The 21850-nt window shown below is 34.5% G+C and overlaps 4 protein-coding genes across 6 annotated transcripts; 1 reads left to right on the forward strand and 3 right to left on the reverse strand.

Moving 5' to 3' along the window:
- Window positions 1–87: 87 nt before the first annotated feature.
- On the reverse strand, window positions 88–5235 carry LOC107942263 (protein DECREASED SIZE EXCLUSION LIMIT 1). The gene is made up of 13 exons (XM_016875889.2): window positions 5065–5235; window positions 4911–4973; window positions 4747–4818; window positions 4605–4661; window positions 3507–3679; window positions 2869–2951; window positions 2677–2758; window positions 2099–2165; window positions 1765–1847; window positions 1562–1653; window positions 1043–1149; window positions 774–837; window positions 88–556 (listed from the first exon to the last, which is right to left on the reverse strand). The coding sequence occupies exons 1-13, from the start codon at window positions 5175–5177 to the stop codon at window positions 458–460; spliced, it is 1155 nt and encodes a 384-aa protein (XP_016731378.2). The 5' UTR covers window positions 5178–5235; the 3' UTR covers window positions 88–457.
- Window positions 5236–6193: 958 nt separating this feature from the next.
- On the forward strand, window positions 6194–9760 carry LOC107942264 (V-type proton ATPase subunit c2). 2 transcript variants are annotated; one of them, XM_016875891.2, is made up of 3 exons: window positions 6194–6490; window positions 6587–6872; window positions 9223–9760. In XM_016875891.2, the coding sequence occupies exons 1-3, from the start codon at window positions 6412–6414 to the stop codon at window positions 9353–9355; spliced, it is 498 nt and encodes a 165-aa protein (XP_016731380.1). In that variant the 5' UTR covers window positions 6194–6411; the 3' UTR covers window positions 9356–9760. The 2 variants fall into 2 exon arrangements, with proteins under 2 accessions (XP_016731380.1, XP_016731382.1); XM_016875893.2 differs by lacking the exon at window positions 9223–9760 and adding an exon at window positions 8335–8461 and having other exon boundaries at window positions 6201–6490.
- Window positions 9761–12589: 2829 nt separating this feature from the next.
- Window positions 12590–16254, reverse strand: LOC107942260 (probable LRR receptor-like serine/threonine-protein kinase At4g36180). Of its 2 annotated transcripts, XM_016875886.2 has the most exons (3): window positions 14097–16254; window positions 14042–14053; window positions 12590–13856 (listed from the first exon to the last, which is right to left on the reverse strand). In XM_016875886.2, the coding sequence occupies exons 1-3, from the start codon at window positions 16065–16067 to the stop codon at window positions 12711–12713; spliced, it is 3129 nt and encodes a 1042-aa protein (XP_016731375.2). In that variant the 5' UTR covers window positions 16068–16254; the 3' UTR covers window positions 12590–12710. The 2 variants fall into 2 exon arrangements, with proteins under 2 accessions (XP_016731375.2, XP_016731374.2); XM_016875885.2 differs by having other exon boundaries at window positions 12590–16253.
- Window positions 16255–19428: 3174 nt separating this feature from the next.
- On the reverse strand, window positions 19429–21643 carry LOC107942258 (protein DECREASED SIZE EXCLUSION LIMIT 1-like). Its single transcript, XM_016875884.2, has 6 exons — window positions 21626–21643; window positions 21115–21244; window positions 20912–21003; window positions 20393–20499; window positions 20121–20184; window positions 19429–19902 (listed from the first exon to the last, which is right to left on the reverse strand). The coding sequence occupies exons 1-6, from the start codon at window positions 21641–21643 to the stop codon at window positions 19804–19806; spliced, it is 510 nt and encodes a 169-aa protein (XP_016731373.2). The 3' UTR covers window positions 19429–19803.
- Between the last annotated feature and the right edge of the window lie 207 nt (window positions 21644–21850).

A 21850-nucleotide genomic window follows, 5' to 3' on the forward strand; every position in this document is an offset into this window, starting at 1 on the left:
TTTTCTACTCATTAATAGATGTCAATTCATCGTACTAATTATTAAATCATTGGTTTGAGTTTGCTAGCGAACTTAAGAAAACCTTAATGAAAAATCTAACCTGATTTGCTCTAAAACTTGATTTAAGAGGGAAAAAAAACTGCTCTACAACAGGAGAAAACATCCGATCAGTTCGACTAGCTCGGTTATAAAAAAACCAGTATAATCAATCGACCCCATACATTAGCTGACCGACTTAAATCTTAATCGACCTAACGGAATTAACTTAACATTGGTTGGTTCAACACCAAGTTCAATTATTGCAGTAACTTCTCTTTAACATACCAAGACCCTGTGTCACAGGCCTAGACACCTTTGGATGGCTTGCTCACAAGCATACCGTGACACCTGCACCTGCCTGAGACGGCATAAAACAATATGAACATATTGATATATATATATATCACCCAGTTCAGTTTCAAGTTTGAGGAGGATATAATTCCCATAGTGCAACAGTCGTGTCTTCCGATGTGGAGGCCATTAGCTTGCAGTTGGTCGAATACGACACAGAGTTACACTGCAAGAGTAGATAATTTCATTTTCGACTTTAGTACAACATGATACAATAACATGGAATAATTAATGCGAGTGAAGAATAGCATGATACATGCGGAGTTATAAATACGGGAGTTATAGCCCGTCAGATCATGAACACATTGAATGAGGTCACAGCAGATGGATTAAAAGAACAAATAAAATGTCCAAATTTTAGCCTCGTAAATCTTTCATCATACCGTAGCGTGGTGATATTTCAGATTTGCCAGAGGATTTCCTTTGCGATAATTGTATATTCGAACTCTGCAGCCATGAGTGAAGTTAAAAAAGCAACTTAATAGCAACCTTGCAGATAATCTGAGATCGAACTACATGGTTTCCGCTAGAGCAACTAAAATTGCAAATTAAATCGAGTAATCGAGATTCACTTTGAGGATGAACGCCTGAAGAGCATCCGAAATATAGATGATTCAGGAATTTAAAAAGAGGATGCAAGGTGGATACAAACCTATGGTCCCAGCCAGCAGTTGCAGCAATTTTAGAATCAGGCCGAATTGCAGTGCTCGATATGCCTGGCCTTTCCAGACTAATTTCTTTCTTAACAACGCAAGAACCCTACATGAAGAATAACATGATAAGACGCATAAGAGAAAATAGCGTGATTTATGCTTTATGCTCTGTGAAGCCAGAACTATGGTTAAGCAAAGGACTCTACCGGCCCTTTTATCGTATTAAAGGTTTCAAAGGAATCCACTTTTTGTTTGCCTCTATCATGATGGAGACTAAGATTAATGCGAAAAAACATGCTCGCAAAGCTAGCACTATGGTTCATCCAATGTCACTCTTTGACATTACTGGATCCGCAAAAGCATTCAAATGCAAATAATCGTAAATAAACACCATAGGATCAATTTGGCTAACGATTTTGAACAAAAATGCATTGGTCATAACTAAAAGAAGGCTGCTAGAGGGGTTGCGATATATCTTGTTAGCAACCAGTTCATAGGGGGGTTTCAACGAGAATTACCGTGGGATAATCTAAATTGTAAAGTACAATCTTGTCATCTGCTGCCCCGGAGATACCTCCATTGCATGATCCATCAATGCATAAACTTAGAACTGTGTAGAGAATAAGAATAAAACATATTTTATGAAGAAAAAGAAATTAGTGAAGGAAGAATAAGATGAAGCCTAATACATGAGGAGTCTCCCATATTCTGGGTGGCACACCTGGCTCTGAATGGAACTTCACAGAAGTTAGAGGAACCCCAGGGTACCGTATATCCCACCAAAGAATTGAACCATCTTCATAACTAGCAAATAAATCAAGTAAATCCCTAAGTGAGAATATCTTAGATAACTATTCCAAAAGTCGCCACCATATCAAAAGTCAAAACCTCTAACTCAACCCTTTTTTGGAACACTAATTCCACAATTTGAAGAGCATGAATCTAAAAACAATAATTCTTTTATTTTATTTTTTGAGAATGATCAGAGAAGAGAAACACGGAAATTGCTGGAAACAACTCCAGTGCAACAGATGGAAATAGCAGGAGACGCCTACCCTGCCAAGACATTAAGAAAGCCCTCTGTTCCGGGTAGCAAAAATGATTGAACTGCCATGCACATTCCTGCCAAAAAACCAGTTATAGTTTTAATTTTAAACACCTCAAGGATCAACAACAAGCACAATGGTACCAATAAAAAAGGACATTGAAAAACACATAACTTCCCATAGACCATTGTTATCAAATACAGATACACCAATATGTTACTAAATAGAAAAGGGATAAAGCAACATTTAGTCCCTGCCCTTGGCAACTTTTCTCAGCTTAGCCCCTAAACATTTTTTTGGTCCACATTGGCCCTGGAAATTAACAAACTTTCCCAGTATTGGCTCATGCAGTGACATGGCACAACTTCAGAGTGCCACATCATCACATGGATTAAAACTGGGAAAGGTTGCCAAGTTCAAGGACTAAATGTCGCCTTATCCCAAGAAAAACAACCAGAACCAATTCCATCACAAGAAATTTCAATCAAGACAGTGAAAATTTAGCCAAATGTTTGGTATCCTAGAGCTAATTTATCAATGCAAAAATTACAACGTCCGGAGTCAAAAGTAATGTATCAGAAATCAACCTCTCTGCTTAATAGAACCAACAAAGTTGTATTGAGGTAGCCGTACAGACCTTTCACCTGTATTGAGATCCCAAAGCTCAATCTTAACATATAAAGATATGGTAACCAATCAGTAATAGGATACCCCAAATAAGCAGAAAGAAAACAAGAGTAAATTGAATAGAAAAATAAATTCAAAGGAAGCATGTTGACCTCAGAAGATTGTTCGCCTGCCATAGCCACATACTTAAGTCCTTCAACAGATGTTTCATCTATTAATCCACCTTGCAGATGATCTAGTTGGACATGCCAATGAATTTTTAGCAAAATTAACAAGCAATCAAGGATTCAAGATGCAAGTATGCTGGAAAACATAATGAAAAGAGCAGCGGCAAGAGAAATATAGTAGGATTTCGCCACTTAAAAACTACTAGGCCTGGACAATACTTCAAATGTAGGACGGTCTAGAACATACAAAGGTGTCTCTAGAACCAAACTTGCTATACCTTTAACAAAGAAAACCAAAAGAATTGTCCCAGAATATGCTGTAGTAGAAGAAGTGGCTGCTTCAGAATTGCAAGTAGGATTGTTTAAACAACAATAAGAGTACAACCATTCCATTCCCCATTTCCATATCCACATATGAAGTTTCTAACATTTGTTTTCTACTTTCTAAGAGAGCACGTTCATTGTCATATAAGCTCAGTCCTGATTAAGTATTAGTTGATAAAAAGTTGTCGCTTGAGTCTATTTCTGAAACTAGAAACTCGTCGAGAATCTAAAACTATAGAGAAAGGACTATCTTGTTACAACATTTATGTCTACAAGCAGCCTGAACCTCGTAGACTAACCTTCAAAGGAGTTGGAACCCTCTTCTTGATTTTTTGCTATCTCTCCTCTACTATCATTGGAAAGTTCTATATCAATAGTTCCATCCCCTTGCTTTGTATTAGCAACAGGTTTCTTCACTAAAGAAAGCTTGCAAAAATGGTAAGAATTTGTCCTGATTGTAAGTGAAGGTGTCCTGTCAAGAACCAAAATAGTAGCAAGGTGAAATTCCAACTCATAAACAGATATTACTGGTGGATCGCATCAGAATCAAAATGATGAATCGTGAAGGATTTCTGTCAGATACTTTGCATGCACCGCAAAGCTCGGTTAACCAAAAAAAAATTGAAAACTTAATAACAAAATAGTGCCTCAAATTTGACAAAAGGTGTGTGGGGCAGCAGCTAGAAGGAGAACTTCTACTTGAAATAATATAATAGATAGGGAAATTTAATCACTTACAACACCAACAGAACAACAGATTGATTCCATTCTCTATATTTTCAACTGTCAACAATTATTTACAAACTAACAAAACATGATAAACTTTAAAAAGACTTTGGTCATTTAGTCTCTAAATTATTGTTGCCATTGTTAGAGAATACATGCAGAAATCCTTAAATAACATCATGGATAAAATTCATAGAATAGCATTAAAATTTAGGCCTTTTATCAATAAATGGTCGGTGAACCGTGTTTTTTTATAAAAGTACCATAGAATCCCCTATACTAGGAGTTAGATTGCATTTTGCCCCCCTCTACTCAAAAAATGGGTAAGTTAAACAATGTCCATTAGATTAAGAGTAAATTGATCTTTTTGTTAAGACTTTCATCTATTTCTACTATTAAAAATTGATCTCTTTACGTCAAAGTGAGGTGCATGTGGCATGCAACTTGTCATTGTCTAGTTATTCCTTCAGACACACTAGTTTTTAACAGAAAGGATCAATTTCCTATTTGATCTAACATAAAAGGACTAATTTGCATATTCTTTTAGCATAAGGAGCAAAATGCAATCCAACTCCTAATACAAAGGCTTCCATGTGCTTTTAATTTTTTAGTAGTCCACAAACCTTGGTACCATTTTCAATGAAAGAACAATTATAAAGTAAATTCATTACCTTGAGAGACCTCCTTCTTCTATATCCCAACACTTAACAGTTCCATCCCTACCCTGACTACACATATCAAAGAAAGCATTAAAAAAAAAGACCCATTTAGCTTATAATCCCAGAAACCCTTAAAAAAAGAAAAGAAAAACACCTGATAATTTTATTGGTCTCCAACAAAGAACTACAAGCAACAGCTATAATCCCATGAGCAGCACTATGCGCCCTATAAAGAAACAGCAACGTCAAATTAATCGACCCAGCAAAAGAAAAAAAAATCGATTTTGTCGATAAAACAAAGAAGTAATAACAACAAACCATGAAGATGATACCGTCCGATGCTGAATTGTATCCCAAATCCGTAACTCACCATCTGATGAACTGAAAAAAAAAAAGAATAGTCCCCATTTTTTTTTTGTGTGTGTTGATGAATAAAAAAAAAGAACTTAAAGAAGTGAATTTTGGAATTTACCCAGTGAATAAAATGGGTCTCGAAGGATGGAAACAAGCATCGGCGACGGAAGCACGGTGGCCTCGCAGCACAGCCACCGGGCCAGGAGGTGGTCTTTTGCTCTTAGAGCTCATTTGGTTGCTTGAGTTTCGAGTGTTTTAGTGGAGGACCAATTGTACTGCTATACAATTTATTTCAGTAAAAAAATAAAGGGATTAATACTCAATTTATCTCAAACTATAACCATTTTAGCATTTTAGTACTTTTCTTTGGTCCCCCAAACTAGGGTGGAAATGAGCTGAGCCAAGTCTGAATAATAGCAAATTTGCAATTTGACACTTAATTCGAGCTCGATAGAATATTAATTTTTCTTGTGACTATCATGTTTTACATGGTTTAAGATAATGATTCGATTTAGAGAATAATTTGTGTTTTTTTTATCATGTTTACATTATGTCTTACTTAGTGTTTTATTTTATATAGATTTTGATAATAAAAATATCATATAAGTCCTTATATTAGGTCTTAGATTGCATTTTATCTCCTCTATTCAAAGAATGAATAAATTAGTCCTTGTATGTTAGATCAACTAGCAAATTGATCTTTTTTGTTAAAAATTTCATCAAATTCTATTATTAAAAACTAGTATGGATGACAAAATAACCAAAAGTGACACGTGGTGTGCCACATGTACTTTATGATAACGTACAAGAATCAATTTTTAACAAAAGAACCAATTTACTCTTTCATCTAATAAAGAAGGACTAATTTGCTCTTTTTTTAATATATGGGATAAAATGCAATCTGACTTCTAGTATAAGAGCCTTCATGATACTTTTAACTCAAGTAATTCTTTTGTATCATTTTCAATTTGTGATATTATTTTTGGTGTTATATTTTATTTTCTTTTTCGTAATTTTTAAAAAATTATATAAAAATTTAAAAATACAAAAAAGTATTTTTAAAATTGATTTGGCATAACTTCAGTGTCACATATTATCACACTTTAACATAATCCAAATTTAGGGACTAAATTAGAAAAATCTGTCAAAATTTGAGACTAATGTTGACAAAAAAGTTTATGAACCAAAATTGAAAAATATTACCAAGTCCAGGGACTTAAATGTTATAAAGTTACCCAAATAGAGATGAGTTCAGCCCAATAGAAAAATGAGCCTTGTTAAAGGAAATGCTCTATGATCTCTCCACTTATTTCAGTGATTTGAGGTTGTCCTTGTTTCGCTACAATTTTTTTTTTATTTTCCGCCTTCAATTATAGCTCTCTCCGGATTAGAATTTGTACAAAAAAAAAAAAGCTTAACATTTTCAGATCCAACTCATTACTCTCTTCAAAGGACCAAAAAGAAGATGGCTTCAACATTCAGCGGCGATGAAACTGCTCCTTTCTTCGGCTTCCTGGGTGCTGCTGCTGCCCTCGTTTTCTCTTGTAAGCAAAAAAAAGAAAAAAGAAAAAGAAAAAAAGAAAAACCAAATGACCTTTCTATGATTTTGGGAGTTTGGGTTTTGATCCAATGTTTCACAGGTATGGGAGCAGCTTATGGTACAGCGAAAAGTGGTGTTGGTGTAGCATCAATGGGTGTAATGAGACCGGAGCTGGTGATGAAATCGATCGTCCCGGTGGTAATGGCTGGGGTGCTGGGTATTTATGGTTTAATCATCGCTGTTATAATCAGTACTGGGATTAACCCAAAGGCTAAATCTTATTACCTTTTCGATGGGTATGCTCATTTATCTTCTGGTTTAGCTTGTGGACTTGCTGGTCTTTCTGCTGGTATGGCTATTGGAATTGTAGGTGATGCTGGTGTTAGGTAATTGCTTTTTTTGAATCTTTGATTAAATGATTCAGTTTATGTTTTAGTTGGTTTATGGTTTATGGTCGTATCAGTTTTGTTGCATTATTTTTATGTAGAATGTTGGTATTATTATATCTAGGGCCTTGATGTTTTTGTGTGGATGATCATAAGTTGAGCTTTTTTGTATTTATATTACCTTTGTTAACCCCCTAAATTGACGTAGGGTCTGGTTTAGGCCTTGAACTCAATTTATCCCTTAAATTAGTGCTATATGTTTTTTTTAGGGAGAGGGGGGGTTCAAATTATGGTTTTGGTCTCTCTACCATTCTCAAAGTTGTGATTTAGTCCTTTTATGTTAATTTTGGCATAACTTGATACCTCTATTTTTATAACGTCGTTAGTTACTCAAAAAATTTATTTACCATGGATGATCACAAGTAGAGCTTTTTCTATTTATATTACCTTTGTTAACCCTGCAAATTAATTGGTTTTTGCTTAGATGCAGCTTTGGAGAAATTGAAGTGGGGTCTGGTTTAGGCCTTGAACTGAATTTATCCCCTTAAAACTAGTGCTGTGTTATTTTTTTTGGTCAAATTATGGTTTTGGTGCATCTACCATGCTCAAATTTGGGATTTATCCTTGTTGGTTAATTTTGGCATACCTTGATCCCTCTATTTTTATAATTAGTTAGTCAAAATTAAAAACAGTAACTATTTTCAATTAAAATATTGACTAGGTTTTTTCTCAAAAAACCCTTTTCTAATTCATCATTTTGACACTATTTCTTTCATGTGTCAGCAATTTAATTATTTGGACTAAATAATGGCATTATAAAAGTAAAGAGACCAAATTATGTGAAATAAAGTACATGTGCTAAATCTGATATTTGAGTAGAGGGACCAAACCCATAATTTGATCCTTATTTTTCGTTTTGTTTAAGTTGAATTGATTAGTATCGTTGTTGATGATTTTTTTTATTTTTTATTTTGCATTATTTTTGCAAGTATTATCACTCTTGAACTCTTGTCTTATTGTGTAATTTGTAAAGCTAATGCAGAAATTGAGATGCTGTAATGGTCCTTATGATTATTGAGAAAGAAAAATGAACGTAATTTAATCATTATTCTCGTTATATATCCCTTAAGCTAGTGCTATATGTTATTTTTCATTTTGTTTAAGTTGATATTCATTAGTTCTGTTATTGAGGATTTGTTGCTTATTTTTGCAAGTAGTGTTACTTTGAAACTAATCTTTATGACTGTTGTTGATGATGATATTTGTTAAACTAGTGCTATATTTCATTTTGTTTCATATCCCTTAAACTAATCTATACTTTTGTTTTGTATACCTTAAACTGGTGCTATATTTCATTTGTTTAAGATGATATTCATTATGACCGTTGTTGATTATTTGTTGCTTTATTGTTGCAAATAGTATAACTTTGAAACTCATCTTATCATGTAATTGGATTTTGTAGAGCTAATGCACAAATTGAGTTGCTGTTAGGGTACTTAAGAATTACTATTTGTTTAGGACTAAAAGATGAATGTATTTTAAGAATTATTATTGTTTTCTATCCCTTAAACTAGTACTATATCACTCTTGGGTTTGTATGCTAATAGTCATTTCGTTTAAGTTGATATTCATTACCACTATCGTTGCTTTACTTTTGTAATCGATATCATTTTGAAACTCCTATCTTATCGTGTAATTGGGTTTTGTAGAGCTAATGCACATTGAGTTGCTGTTAGGGTACTTATGAATTATGATTGTTCGAGAAGGAAAGATGAACGTATTATAAGAATTTTTATCTTATCTATCTGTTAAACAAGTGCTATAATTCATTTTGTTTAAGATGATATTCGTTATGACCGTTGTTGATGATTTGTTGCTTTACTGTTGCAAATAGTATAACTTTGAAACTCGTCCTATCGTGTAATTGGATTTTGTAGAGCTAATGCACAAATTGAAATGCTGTTAGGGTACTCGTGAATTATGATTGTTTGAGAAGGAGCAATGTGTAGTTTAAGAATTATTATTGTTTTCTATCCCTTAAACTAGTGCTATATCACTGTCAGGTTTGCATGCTAGTAGTCATTTTGTTTAAGTCGATATTCATTACTACTATCGTTGCTTTACTTTTGCAATCTGTATTAACTTCGAAACTCCTATCATATTGTGTAATTGGATTTTTTTTGGAGAAGGAAAGATGAATTTATTTTAAAAATTATTATTGTTTCATATCCCTTAAACCAGTGCTATATCACCGTCGGGTTTGTATGCTACTATTCATATTGTTGTTTGTTAATTGTTACTACTACCATACTTTGAAACTCGTCTTATTATTTAAAATTGGATTTTGCAGAGCTAACGCACAACAGCCAAAGCTTTTTGTTGGGATGATCCTCATTCTTATCTTTGCCGAGGCATTGGCACTATATGGCTTGATCGTCGGCATTATTCTCTCATCCAGAGCTGGTCAGTCACGAGCCGAGTGATAGAAAAGGCCTAATTACTCAGTGTGACTCTCATATCACTGGCCGTGGTTTACCGAAAGAATTTGTTCCATATATTATTTTGTTTTGCTGGTTAGAATTATATAATATAAGTTTTGCTCATAAAAGTATTTGTCTACAGCCTTTGAGATTTTCTGCAGATTGAAAAAATTCAAAGGGGCTGATGATTATAGATTAGAGATATATAAATTAGATGGTCCAATAAAAATTGTAGTTTTGTTTTTATTAAATTATGTACTTGGGGATCCAATTTGGAACCTTGTAGACTTGGTGCTTGCATTAGTTCTTCATTTGCTGGTGTTATCTTTTCATTGTTTCTTAGATGCTGGAGTTTGGATTGTATATTAAATCTTGGTTGGTAAAGTTGTTTATCTACTTAATTCTTAATCCGTTCATTTCAATTCGATTTGATTGCTTGTCTAACTTGAGCTTTTAAACTAGTCGACTTAGATTTTTAAGAAATAACTTGGGGCTCCACTATGGTGTTGGGTTACTGTTTTGTGGTGACTCCACCATAGTTGACTCCTCCGACAATGTGAAAGGGGGTGGTGGTTCGAACATTGAGAAGCCTCTCTATGCTGGTCGTTGGCTTCTTCTTGCCGGGCACTACTCTCTGTATTGTTTTTCCGATGGGTTGTCCTCTATATTTACATATAACATTATGCTTTTTATGTTTTTCTTTGGTTGTATATGCTTTTGGTATGGTCTTGAAGGGGCTGGTGGCTAAGTGCTGTTTTGGGATGAAGCCAGAATATTACTTTAGGGAGTTAAAAATTAATTATAAATTATTGGGAGGTCAATTTATATTAATACGTAATTTCATAAAAAAAAAGAATTAAATGACAAATCTATTATCTGGGGAAGCCCAAGTCCACTGATTGCTTACCCCTATGCCTTCGTCCCTGTGCTGTCAATGGCTTCTCATTGTTGGGGTTGATTGTGTTAGTACCCCTTTCGGCTTTTGGTATGTTACTTGAGTTGTTTTGGCGACCCTTCATGCTTTTGTCACAAGTTTCGGTTTCAATCTTCAAACAACAGCAAGGAAGGATCGACGTATTAAGGGGAACAATGTTCAAACTAATGGCTGACGCCCACTCGGGCTTTGATCTATCCCATGCTGTCATGGCTGAAACGAAAGCCTGTTGACAAAAGCCTCTTTCAGCCCTTGGGGCTACACTGTTTATGAACTCGTGTTTCATTTAATAAGAAATTCGATATCCCTTAATCAAAATTTTGTTCCCAATTTAAGAATCCCGAGTATTACCACAAATCTTATTATATATAACACATAATCAAAACGGTTTCATTGTTAGAGAAGCCTCATTGGGTAAATACAACTGCCATTGCCTTTTCTAACTTTATTATCACATTGAATGTTGGGTAGTGGGTAAAAGGTAAAAAAATGTGTACATGATATGTTATAGGGCCACCTTTTGACAGTGACAATTCAACCAAGAGAACAAGTAAAAATTAAAAAAGTGAGTAAAAAGTAAGTCACAGAGGTGCAGAGTACAGCAGGCTACACACTGCACATGCTAGTTAATAGCTTATCCTTCTTGTATTATTGATTGAGTTCTTGGGACTTGATTGAAGGGGACCTACTATCTTATTTACAACACCCATAGTTCATTCCATTTTCACTCTCTTGGTAATTTTATTTTGGTCAACTTCTGCTATCAATTTATGTATTTGTACTTTTGGTTTGATTATTTTTAGTTTTTGTATGTTTTTTATTTTAAAATTTTAGTGGTTAAATTCATGAATTAATCATTTTTTAAATTTCAATTATTGAAAAAATCTTATTAATTTAAATTTAAATTTAATCTAATTAGATTGTTAAAACAAACAGGTAAAAATATCATGAAAGGTTTTATTCTTAGAATGAGAATCAAATTCTATTATTTGTATATTATATTAAAAAGCTGTTAAAATTTTCATCTAATTTTATTATTAAAAATGAGGTACACATTCTATCAACCAATTTAGTTTTTAACAGTAAAGATTGATGATTTAATGTATAAGAATTAATTTATTTATTTTTTGAGTAAAAAAGGACAACATACAATTTGACTTTTAATACAAAAACTTCCACGACACTTTTACTGCAATTTAAACTATCAAATTTAAACTTGAACTCGAAAATGATATGTTGATACTCTTTTTTTATGAGCCTAGATGCAAATAAATATAAATAGTTCAGATCAATGAGCAAGCTAACCAAAATAAGAGAAATATATCGAAGGCTTAGTAACTTATACACATAATGGGATAAACCTCAAAAGTCTCGTAAGGGACTTTCGTATTTTCTCAAAGTTTTTACGAGTTCTTTTTTTTCAGCTCAAGTAATTAATATAAAATGAGTAAAGAATCCAACAACTCTAATTTTTCGAAGAGAAACTTACGCTCAAAAACCAAAATTAAGTATATATCTAAATAACACCGAGTAAGAAACATAAAATTTTTTAATCTAACGTATAAAAATTTAAACTCAAATAAGCAACTCGAAATAATATGAAATTGAGGTAAAGCTTAAATGATTGGAACACCTTGAGTGGATTAAATTTTGAGAATGACTACTAAGGTAAGGTTAGAAGTGACGAGGGATTTTGAATGGCGGGGTTAGTTTGGTACCATAACTCTCTAACTCACAACCTGTAAGTCTATTACACAATTTACACTGTTTCGGTGGGACCCAATACGTCATCAGAAGTTGCCCACGTGCCAGTCAAACAGAACAATAGAATCCGACGTGGCATTAAAAATCTAAATCTATTTTGAGCGAAATAATTTTGTCTGAAAAACGTCAAACTTCCGACAATTTCAAGCAACTTATTCTGTCCTGACGCAAACTTCGCCTTTTCCCAATAACTCATTTAACGGCTACTTTCTCCTCTCCTCTCCCATCCCTTTTTCTTTTTTCTTTGCCTTGCCACGTGGCAATTTCAGGTTAGACGTTATATACTTTTGGCGGGAGGTTACCTGCTGGGTCCTCAAACGGCGCCGTTTCGTCCCCTTTACTTAATTGCCAACTTATATTAAAAATGTGTACTCAATCGACAAAATAAACACATTATTTTCAAATAAATCAATTAAAATTTGTAATTTTAAATTACGTTTGATGATCCGGAGGTTTATTATTTTAAATATGGTCTGAATTTGAGTTACATTAGTCGTGTTATTTTTAAAACTTTATTCTATTCTTGCAATTCACGAAAATTGAAAAAAGGGAAATTCAACTAATCTAACCAGAAATTCTCCAATTTAATACAACACAATGATGAAGAATGACTTTTTTTAGCCAAGTCATTCTATTGTAAAAAAGCTAAAAATAAAAATTTCAAGCTGGTGAGTGTAGAGAGGTCGGATCAGCTGAAGATGGAACTTCTGCTCCAACCCTACACCCTTCCAACATAAAAACAATATCAGCCATGGCTGGTCTATCAAGTGGTTCAGGTGCAGTACAAAGGAGTCCCACTTTAACCCCTAACAAGAACTCTTCCCACTCACTTGATTCAGGGTCTAACTCCAGCAACCCTGGCTCCAGCAACTCTGAGATTTGTCCTTTTTCCAATTGTTTTTTCACCCATTTCACAATATCTTCTTCATCTTGGCTAAACATCACTGGTTTTCTTCCCGTGAGTATTTCGAGCAATACGATCCCAAAGCTATAAACATCGGCTTCTTTAGATAGTCGTCCCGTTAGAGCTGCTTCCGGTGCTACGTAGCCTAAAGAACCAACCGCGGTTGATGATGTTGAAGCTTCCGTTGGGGTTGCCATTATGAGTTTCTCGAGTCCGAACTCGGATAAATGAGCTTCGAAATCGGGGTCAAAGAGGACGTTTTGCGGCTTAATGTCACCGTGAAGTATCGACAACGAGTGCAAAAACGATAGGCCACGAGCGATGCCGAGGGCAATAAGATGAAGCATTGGCCAATTCAACATATGTCCATCTTGGTGAGATGCTTCTTGGAGGAGTGTAGCTAAGTTTCCATTAGGCATGTAGTCATAAACAAGGAGTCGTAAATCAGGCGGTCCGGCATAGTATCCTCGGAGAACCGTTATGTTCCGATGCTTTACCTTACCTAACATTTCAGCTTCCTTTTTAAAATTAGTTTCATCGATCGTTCCATCAACAAGACGACGGATCGACAACACCATCCCGTCTTGAAACGTAGCCTTGAAAACAAGTCCATATCGTCCCCTACTCAACACATTTTCCTCATCGAATTGCCTCGTCGCTTCTAACGTTTCCGCTAACGTTATCTTGTTATTGAACATAACTAGTTTCGGACCACCATTTTCACCACTTCCACGACTTCGATCTGCTCCCGAACTAGCACTACCCGTACTCCGCTTCTTCTCTCCGGTCATCCACCTCTTCCACCACCGTAGAAGACTGTAAATGTAACCGCAACAAAACACGACAAATAGCCCAATACCACCAACGACCATAGCAATCAACAAAATCAGCTTCCTCTGTTTCTTTTTTCTCACATTTTTACAGCCATTATTCAATGGCTTACCACATAAATTTTCATTCATTGAAAATATAGAACTATCATTGAATAAAGAACCTAATCCACTTGGAATCTCACCTTCAAGATTATTTCTAGATAAATTCAAGTACTTCAAATTAGACATGTTTGAAAATGAATCTGGTATGTTACCTGTAAGGCGATTTCCATCTAAAAGTAAAGTAATCATCAAAGAACAATTGGATATTTCTTCTGGGATTTCACCATTTAACTTGTTAGAACCCAAATCAAGCTCTTTTAAACGAGACAACCGAGAGAAATCCGCCGTTACATTGCCGATCAATCGATTCGAACGAAGCTGAATCACTTGAAGCTGAGAACAATTACCGAGCTCCGATGGGACCATACCGGAAATTCGATTATACGACAGTGAAAGCACCATTAATGAATGAAGAAATCCAAAAGTTTCTGGAATTTGACCTGTGAACACATTACAGCTGAGATTCAAGTATTGCAAACCAACCAAGCTGCTAAAACCTTCGGGGATATCACCGGATAATTTGTTTTCGTTTAAAGCAACGATCTGCAAATTTGGTAACCCGAAAAGCTCAATAGGTAATTCACCGGAAAGTTGCTGCTTACTTAAATCAAGGGATGTTAATTTCATTAAAGACCCAATATTCCCAGGAATTTTCCCGGAAAATCCACAAGCACTTAAGTTTAAAACCACCAAGCTTGATAAATCGGAAACCCCATTCGGAATTTGGCCAGAAAATTTGTTGTGACTAAGGTTTAAAATGGATAAATTACCCAACCGGAGTATATCTTCCGGTACAGTTCCGGTCAAGTTATTTCCACTCAAGTTCAACGTCCCGAGTCCTGAAATGTTACCAAACCCGACAGGAATTGAACCTGAGAACAAATTTCCGGCCAAAGATAGGCTTTTTAACGTCTTTATTTGGGTTAAAAAGACCGGTAAGTTGCCGGAGAACCGGTTTCCTTCAAAATCAACGACATTTAACGAACGGCATTGTAGGAGTTGACTCGGAACTGAACCGCTTAGCGAGTTGTTGGCTACTCTAAGCTCTTGTAAGTTTAAAAGGTTGCCAATTTCGACCGGTAATGAACCGGTGAAGAAGTTTCCAGAAATATCTAATATTTTTAACGTGGTCAAACTGGTCAACCAAGATGGAAAACCGCCATGGATGTGATTCTCGTGAAGGTCCAAAACCTCCATAGCCGGCGCCGCAAAGCAACTTCCATTATTTCGTGGCTTAATGACTCCAGTGAACTCATTGAATCCAAGCTCCACGATCTTCAACGACACCGTTTTATTCCCCGACGGTTTACAGAAAACGGTTTCCGGTACCGGACCGGAAAGTCCGTTACGAGATAGAGCAAGCACTTGAAGATTCGGAACGGCGACGATGCTTCCCGGAAGTAGCCCTTTAAGCATATTGTCTTCAACGCTTAAATGTATCAACGAATAACAGTTCGCTATAGCCGACGGTAAAGTTCCGTACAACTGATTCGAGTCGAGCCAGAGGTATTGTAAATGTTGGAAGTTACCAATACTCGCCGGAACTTCACCGGAAAAGCGGTTGTATGAGAAGTTGATGAGTCGTAGTTGAGAATCAGCCGAGAAATTCGACAGCATTTCACCGGAGAAATCGTTTGAAGATAAATCGATGTAGCGGAGAGACGGTTGAATAACGGCGGCGATCTTACCGGAGAGATAATTATGAGCCACATTAAGGATTTGTAAATTCGTGAGGTTAAAAACAGAAGCGGGGAGGTTACCGGTGAACGAGTTGTACTGGAAGTAAACGGCGCGTAAAAGAGTGCACTGTGAGAGCGCGTCGGGGATAGAGCCGTTAAAGTTGTTAGAATGAAGACTGAGTTTCCTTAGCTCACGTAACTCGCATAACCGATCAGTAAGTCGACCACCGAGTTGAAGTCGAGGTAAGCGTAGCTCGAAGACACGGCGGTTGTAACAAACAACACCTCGCCAGTCACAGGGAGCCGACGGCGTGGACTCATCCCAACCATCGAGAACGCCGAAAGGGTCACTGAAAACGCTCCGTTTGAATGACGTCAGGGCTTGGATCTCTGATAAAGTGACGGTGCTGTGATGCTGAGCGGAACAAAATGGGATGACGAGGTTGAAGGTGAAGAGGGTAAGGAAGAAGAAGATGATTGCATTAGCCGTTATTTCCATAGAGAAACAAAAAAGAAAAAGAAACAGAGTTTGGGTATGGGATTATGGGGAAGTGGGAGAGCTTTAGAAAGGTGGGAATGGTGGAAGTACAGAGGGAGCGTGTGCTACCACTCAGTGACTGTAAAGATTGGAACTTGATGGAAACGACGCCATACGTTGCACAACAAAGGTGACTTCTTTCTTTTTATTTCTTTTCCATTTTTCCACACTTTTTTAAAACCCACTGCTTACATCCATTTAATTATTATTTAATTTTATTTTTTATTATTAATTACCTACAGTAAAAAATTAAAGCACCCAAAATCGCACCAATGGTTAAACAAATCAAATCATCGTTTTTTAATTTGATTGGTTGATTCGATTTAATTAAATAAAAGCATAAAAAACTTAAAAAATAGAAAATAATCGATTTAACCAATTCGAAATAATTCATGAATCAATCAATCTAACCATTCCCTTTAAACTAATATTTCGATTTATTCTCAATTTAACTAGTTCAATCCATCGCTTCAATTTAATTCAAGACTTAAATGGTAATAAAACTTGCTTTTCTTTAAAGGCACTAATTTCTAATTCTTTATATTCCTGAAAAGAGGAGGCAAAATGAAAAGGGCTTCTTTTAGCATTTAAAACACTTTTAATTGCTATAAACATAAATTATATAATTAGAAGAAAAAAAGTCAAAATTTGATTTTAGTCCATATTGTACTGCATTTGAAGGTTTGGATTAAGGTATTATATTAGAAATAAATGAATAATAAAAGAGTAAATTATTTATAAATTTTCATTTTGAATCACTTAATTATGAAATATTATAATATGGTCACTTAACTATTTAACTATTTCTTTTTTTTTTGGGGTCACCGATCGTTAAATTATTAATAGAAAATTAACTGAGCAACTTTTTAAGTTGGTATAATAATAACTTTGACCCTTAACATTTATATATTGTGTCAATTGAGTCTTAGTTCTAAAAAAAATTTAACCCTTAATATTTACACATTGTATAATTTGGTATTTTTTGCAATCTTGTTTTTTTTTTCTTTTGTGACGTTGAGGGTTAATTTTTAAAAAATGGTAAAATAATGAGAAAAACTAAGAATTATTATCTTGAATTTTTGGGTGTTTTCATTTTTAGTATATTTTTGATAAAATTTAGCCGATAAAATTGTTTTTTACCTTTTTAGGTAAAAGGGTTACAAAGAAAAATAAAACTGCAAAGAAGACCAAATCACACAATGTATAAATGTTGATGGTTAAAGTTGCTATTATATGAATTTCAAAAGTTATCATGTCATCAATCATTTAACAATTGGTGACAAAAAAAATCAAAATCAAAAAGTTGAGTGACCATTTTATAATTTTTTATAGTTAAAAAATCGAAAAAAATTACCAATAGTTGGGTAACTACCAATTTATCATAATAAAATTGTTCTCGATTATGGTACATAAAACTAAAATATCAAATTGAATATAGGTATGAAACAAAAACTACTACACGAACATTGAAACGTGCTAGATTTATATTTTCGAAATATTTTTTTTATCAGTGATTTTCAATATCTGAAAGATATAATGATCTCAATTAAATATAAAGTCGAATCGGAGTAATACTTCATATAGAACATAAACTCTTTCAATATTATTATTATTATTTTCATTGAAATCCCAAACTAATAGAAAATCAAACTCCTCATCCCTCCACACAACAAAATTGATTTGTTTTAAAATTAATTTGCTTTTGGTCCCTGTTTTCAGGTCCCTGGGTCTTAAAATCTGCAAAAATCAAAGTTTGACAATGCAGAAAACACGCAGCCAATCATTATCATAAAGAATATTATTAATGCATGTTTTAAGATAAGATGCTTCCTTCATTCTTTGTTAATTTATCAAAAAGAACCATTTAATTAAGGGTAAATTAAAAAAATTAGTCTTACATTTTAATCACTTACGTTATCGTTTTGTTACGAAGTGGTCACTCTATCGTTAAACTCCGTTACCTCCTTAACGGCAGTCCTACGTGGCGGTCCAAATCAGTTTTAAATGCCAACTTGGATGCCTACTTTGTTGGGATGAAAATATGTTTTTAATTAAATAAATATAATTTGGGCTGTCACGTAGGACATCCAAGTTTGCATTTAAAACCCATTTGGACTGCCACATAGGACTGCCGTTAGGAAGGTAACGAAGTTTAACGATAGAGTGACCACTTCGTAACAAAACCATAACGTAAGTGGCTAAAATATAACATTTCAAACATAAATAACTAAAATATAATCCAAGACAAACAAAAGTGACTATTTTTAAAGTTTACCCTTTAATTAATAATTAGCTAACTTAAGTTGATTTCCGAACTTCAAAAATGTTTTAATCGTGTTCTTAAAGTGTCAATCAAGTTATTCCGCTTTTCGTAATTAATTTAGAAGTTAAATATTAACTCAAATCTAATATGGAGTATAAATATGTACGGACCGTAAGAATAGTTTAGATTTGACATATTAAAAAAATAATTTTCTTAACACGTTAGATTCAAGTTATGTATACGTTTCTAAAATTTGACCTATATTTGTAAAAAAATAAATATTGGATAGATAGTAGATAGCAAACACAAAGACACAAATTAAATATATGTATATATTATTTCTCAAAAAAAAAAAGTACATATATTCAATAATGGCAGAGTGCATTATTGGCCTGTGTTGTGAAAGAAATTGTGATAATTTGAATTGAGCCCAACTCTATCTTTTTAATTTATAATTTTTTTTATAAAATTAAACATTTTAAAATAATAAAAATACCTTAAAATTTTTATACATTTCTTTTTCAAAAATTAAAACACAAAAGATTTTGAAAATTTATAAAAATAATGTAAAAAATTAAATTATCATATTTTAAAAAAAATCGAACCCAACCGAATTATGGGATAAATTGGGATGAAAAATGTGTGACTACCCATATGCTTTTTCCGAGGGCTTTCCGTTGGGAGATGACCCACTTCTTTGCTTCAAAGGTGCCCACCTTTCTTCAAAACCTGGCTCGGCCTGAGGGCCCATTTTTAGAATTTGTTTTTTTCTTAAACCACCTTTTTCTTTTATATATTTCAGTAATATTTTAATCTCGAATCATTTTGAGTTTAGATTATTTTTGGCTTTTAAGATATTCCGAGTATTTTTTTAGTGAAGAGAAATAAAAACAGTTTGATTACATTAAATCAAGTCAGACAAAAGCATTATCTATTTTATTAAAATATAAAACCGTTGAATTGATTTGTATCTAAATCTATTTTTCTACTCGTTAATGGATGTCAATTCATCGTACTAATTGTTAAATCGTTGGTTTGAGTTTGCTAGCGAACTTAAGAAAACCTTAATGAAAAATCCAACCTGATTTGCTCTAAAACTTGATTTAAGAGGGGAAAAAAACTGCTCTACAACAGGAGAAAACATCCGATCAGTTTGACTAGCTCGGTTATAAGAAAATCAGTATAATCAATCGACCCCATACATTAGCTGCCCGACTTAAATCTTAATCGACCTAACGGAATTAACTTAACATTGGTTGGTTCAACACCAAGTTCAATTATCGCAGTAACTTCTCTTTAACATACCAAGACCCTGTGTCACAGGCCTAGACACCTTTGGATGGCTTGCTCACAAGCATACCGTGACACCTGCACCTGCCTGAGACGACATAAAACAATATGAACATATTGATATATATATCATCCAGTTCAGTTTCAAGTTTGAGGAGGATATAATTCCCATAGTGCAACAGTCGTGTCTTCCGATGTGGAGGCCATTAGCTTGCAGTTGGTCGAATACGAAACAGAGTTACACTGCAAGAGTAGATAATTTCATTTTCGACTTTAGTACAACATGATACAATAACATGGAATAATTAATGCGAGTGAAGAATAGCATGATACATGCGGAGTTATAAATACGGGAGTTATAGCCCGTTCAGATCATGAACACATTGAATGAGGTCACAGCAGATGGATTAAAAGAACAAATAAAATGTCCGAATTTTAGCCTCGTAAATCTTTCATCATACCGTAGCGTGGTGATATTTCAGAATTGCCAGAGGATTTCCTTTGCGATAATTGTATATTCGAACTCTGCAGCCATGAGTGAAGTTAAAAAAGCAAGTTAATAGCAACCCTTTGCAGATAATCTGAGATCGAACTACATGGTTTCCCCTAGAGCAACTAAAATTGTCAAATTAAATCGAGTAATCGAGATTCACTTTGAGGATGAACGCCTGAAGAGCATCCGAATTATAGATGATTCGGGAATTTAAAAAGAGGATGCAAGGTGGATACAAACCTATGGTCCCAGCCAGCAGTTGCAGCAATTTTAGAATCAGGCCGAATTGCAGTGCTCGATATGCCTGGCCTTTCCAGACTAATTTCTTTCTTAACAACGCAAGAACCCTACATGAAGAATAACATGATAAGACGCATAAGAGAAAATAGCGTGATTTATGCTTTATGCTCTGTGAAGCCAGAACTATGGTTAAGCAAAGGACTCTACCGGCCCTTTTATCGTATTAAAGGATTCAAAGGAATCCACTTTTTGTTTGCCTCTATCATGATGGAGACTAAGATTAATGCGAAAAAACATGCTCGCAAAGCTAGCACTATGGTTCATCCAATGTCACTCTTTGACATTACTGGATCCGCAAAAGCATTCAAATGCAAATAATCGTAAATAAACACCATAGGATCAATTTGGCTAACGATTTTGAACAAAAATGCATTGGTCATAACTAAAAGAAGGCTGCTAGAGGGGTTGAGATATATCTTGTTAGCAACCAGATCATAGGGGGGTCTCAACGAGAATTACCGTGGGATAATCTAAATTGTAAAGTACAATCTTGTCATCTGCTGCCCCGGAGATACCTCCATTGCATGATCCATCAATGCATAAACTTAGAACTGTGTAGAGAATAAGAATAAAACAGATTTTATGAAGAAAAAGAAATTAGTGAAGGAAGAATAAGATGAAGCCTAATACATGAGGAGTCTCCCATATTCGGGGTGGCACACCTGGCTCTGAATGGAACTTCACAGAAGTTAGAGGAACCCCAGGGTACCGTATATCCCACCAAAGAATCGAACCATCTTCATAACTAGCAAATAAATCAAGTAAATCCCTAAGTGAGAATATCTTAGATAACTACTCCAAAAGTCGCCACCATATCAAAAGTCAAAACCTCTAACTCAACCCTTTTTTGGAACACTAATTCCACAATTTGAAGAGCATGAATCTAAAAACAATAATTCTTTTATTTTATTTAAAAAACTTACAAACATGTCTCTTTATCGGAAGTCATTTTAACTAGTCAATCAGCAAATTGATTGAAAATCCGAGATAAAACATAGGAGAAAACTTAGTGGAAAACATTTCCAATCAGTAGACCACCCAGTTAGGTGGGTAGTTTCATCTCCTAGTATAAATGGCTATCCTATCAATTAGTTTATTTTCATTTCTACTGATAAAAGAACAGGAAAGAAAATGACCTGCATCAACTATGGCACCATTTGAATCACGGCACACCATCACAATACCTGCCATGGGATTATCCCAGAGATGCATCACAATTAATTTTAATGATTCTCTCTTCGGCTCTTTGTCAACTATTAGCGTTGCTTATTCATCAACTACTCGGATTTAAATCATTCGTTGCTTTAGTAAGATTATTATCATTTGTGTTTAACACTCGGATTCATGTAGTTTTTAGTTCAATAATTTTTAATTACGTTTTATTTATGTTCAAGTTTG

The sequence above is a fragment of the Gossypium hirsutum genome, chromosome D06, assembly GCF_007990345.1.
Source record: "Gossypium hirsutum isolate 1008001.06 chromosome D06, Gossypium_hirsutum_v2.1, whole genome shotgun sequence".
Lineage (NCBI taxonomy): Eukaryota > Viridiplantae > Streptophyta > Magnoliopsida > Malvales > Malvaceae > Gossypium > Gossypium hirsutum.

Excerpts from the sequence above, each read along its gene's own strand:
- LOC107942263 (XM_016875889.2), bottom strand. The coding sequence starts at position 5,177 with ATGAGCTCTAAGAGCAAAAGACCACCTCCTGGCCCGGTGGCTGTGCTG. Across the intron at positions 2,952-3,506 it reads GGGTTCCAACTCCTTTGAAG|ATCATCTGCAAGGTGGATTA; the intron begins GTTAGTCTACGA and ends ATGTCCAACTAG. Across the intron at positions 2,759-2,868 it reads CAGGCGAACAATCTTCTGAG|ATTGAGCTTTGGGATCTCAA; the intron begins GTCAACATGCTT and ends TTATATGTTAAG.
- LOC107942264 (XM_016875891.2), top strand. The coding sequence starts at position 6,412 with ATGGCTTCAACATTCAGCGGCGATGAAACTGCTCCTTTCTTCGGCTTC. Across the intron at positions 6,491-6,586 it reads TGCTGCCCTCGTTTTCTCTT|GTATGGGAGCAGCTTATGGT; the intron begins GTAAGCAAAAAA and ends AATGTTTCACAG. Across the intron at positions 6,873-9,222 it reads GTAGGTGATGCTGGTGTTAG|AGCTAACGCACAACAGCCAA; the intron begins GTAATTGCTTTT and ends TGGATTTTGCAG.
- LOC107942260 (XM_016875885.2), bottom strand. The coding sequence starts at position 16,067 with ATGGAAATAACGGCTAATGCAATCATCTTCTTCTTCCTTACCCTCTTC.
- LOC107942258 (XM_016875884.2), bottom strand. Across the intron at positions 20,500-20,911 it reads ACAATTTAGATTATCCCACG|GGTTCTTGCGTTGTTAAGAA; the intron begins GTAATTCTCGTT and ends TTCTTCATGTAG. Across the intron at positions 19,903-20,120 it reads TGAAATATCACCACGCTACG|TGTAACTCTGTTTCGTATTC; the intron begins GTATGATGAAAG and ends CTACTCTTGCAG.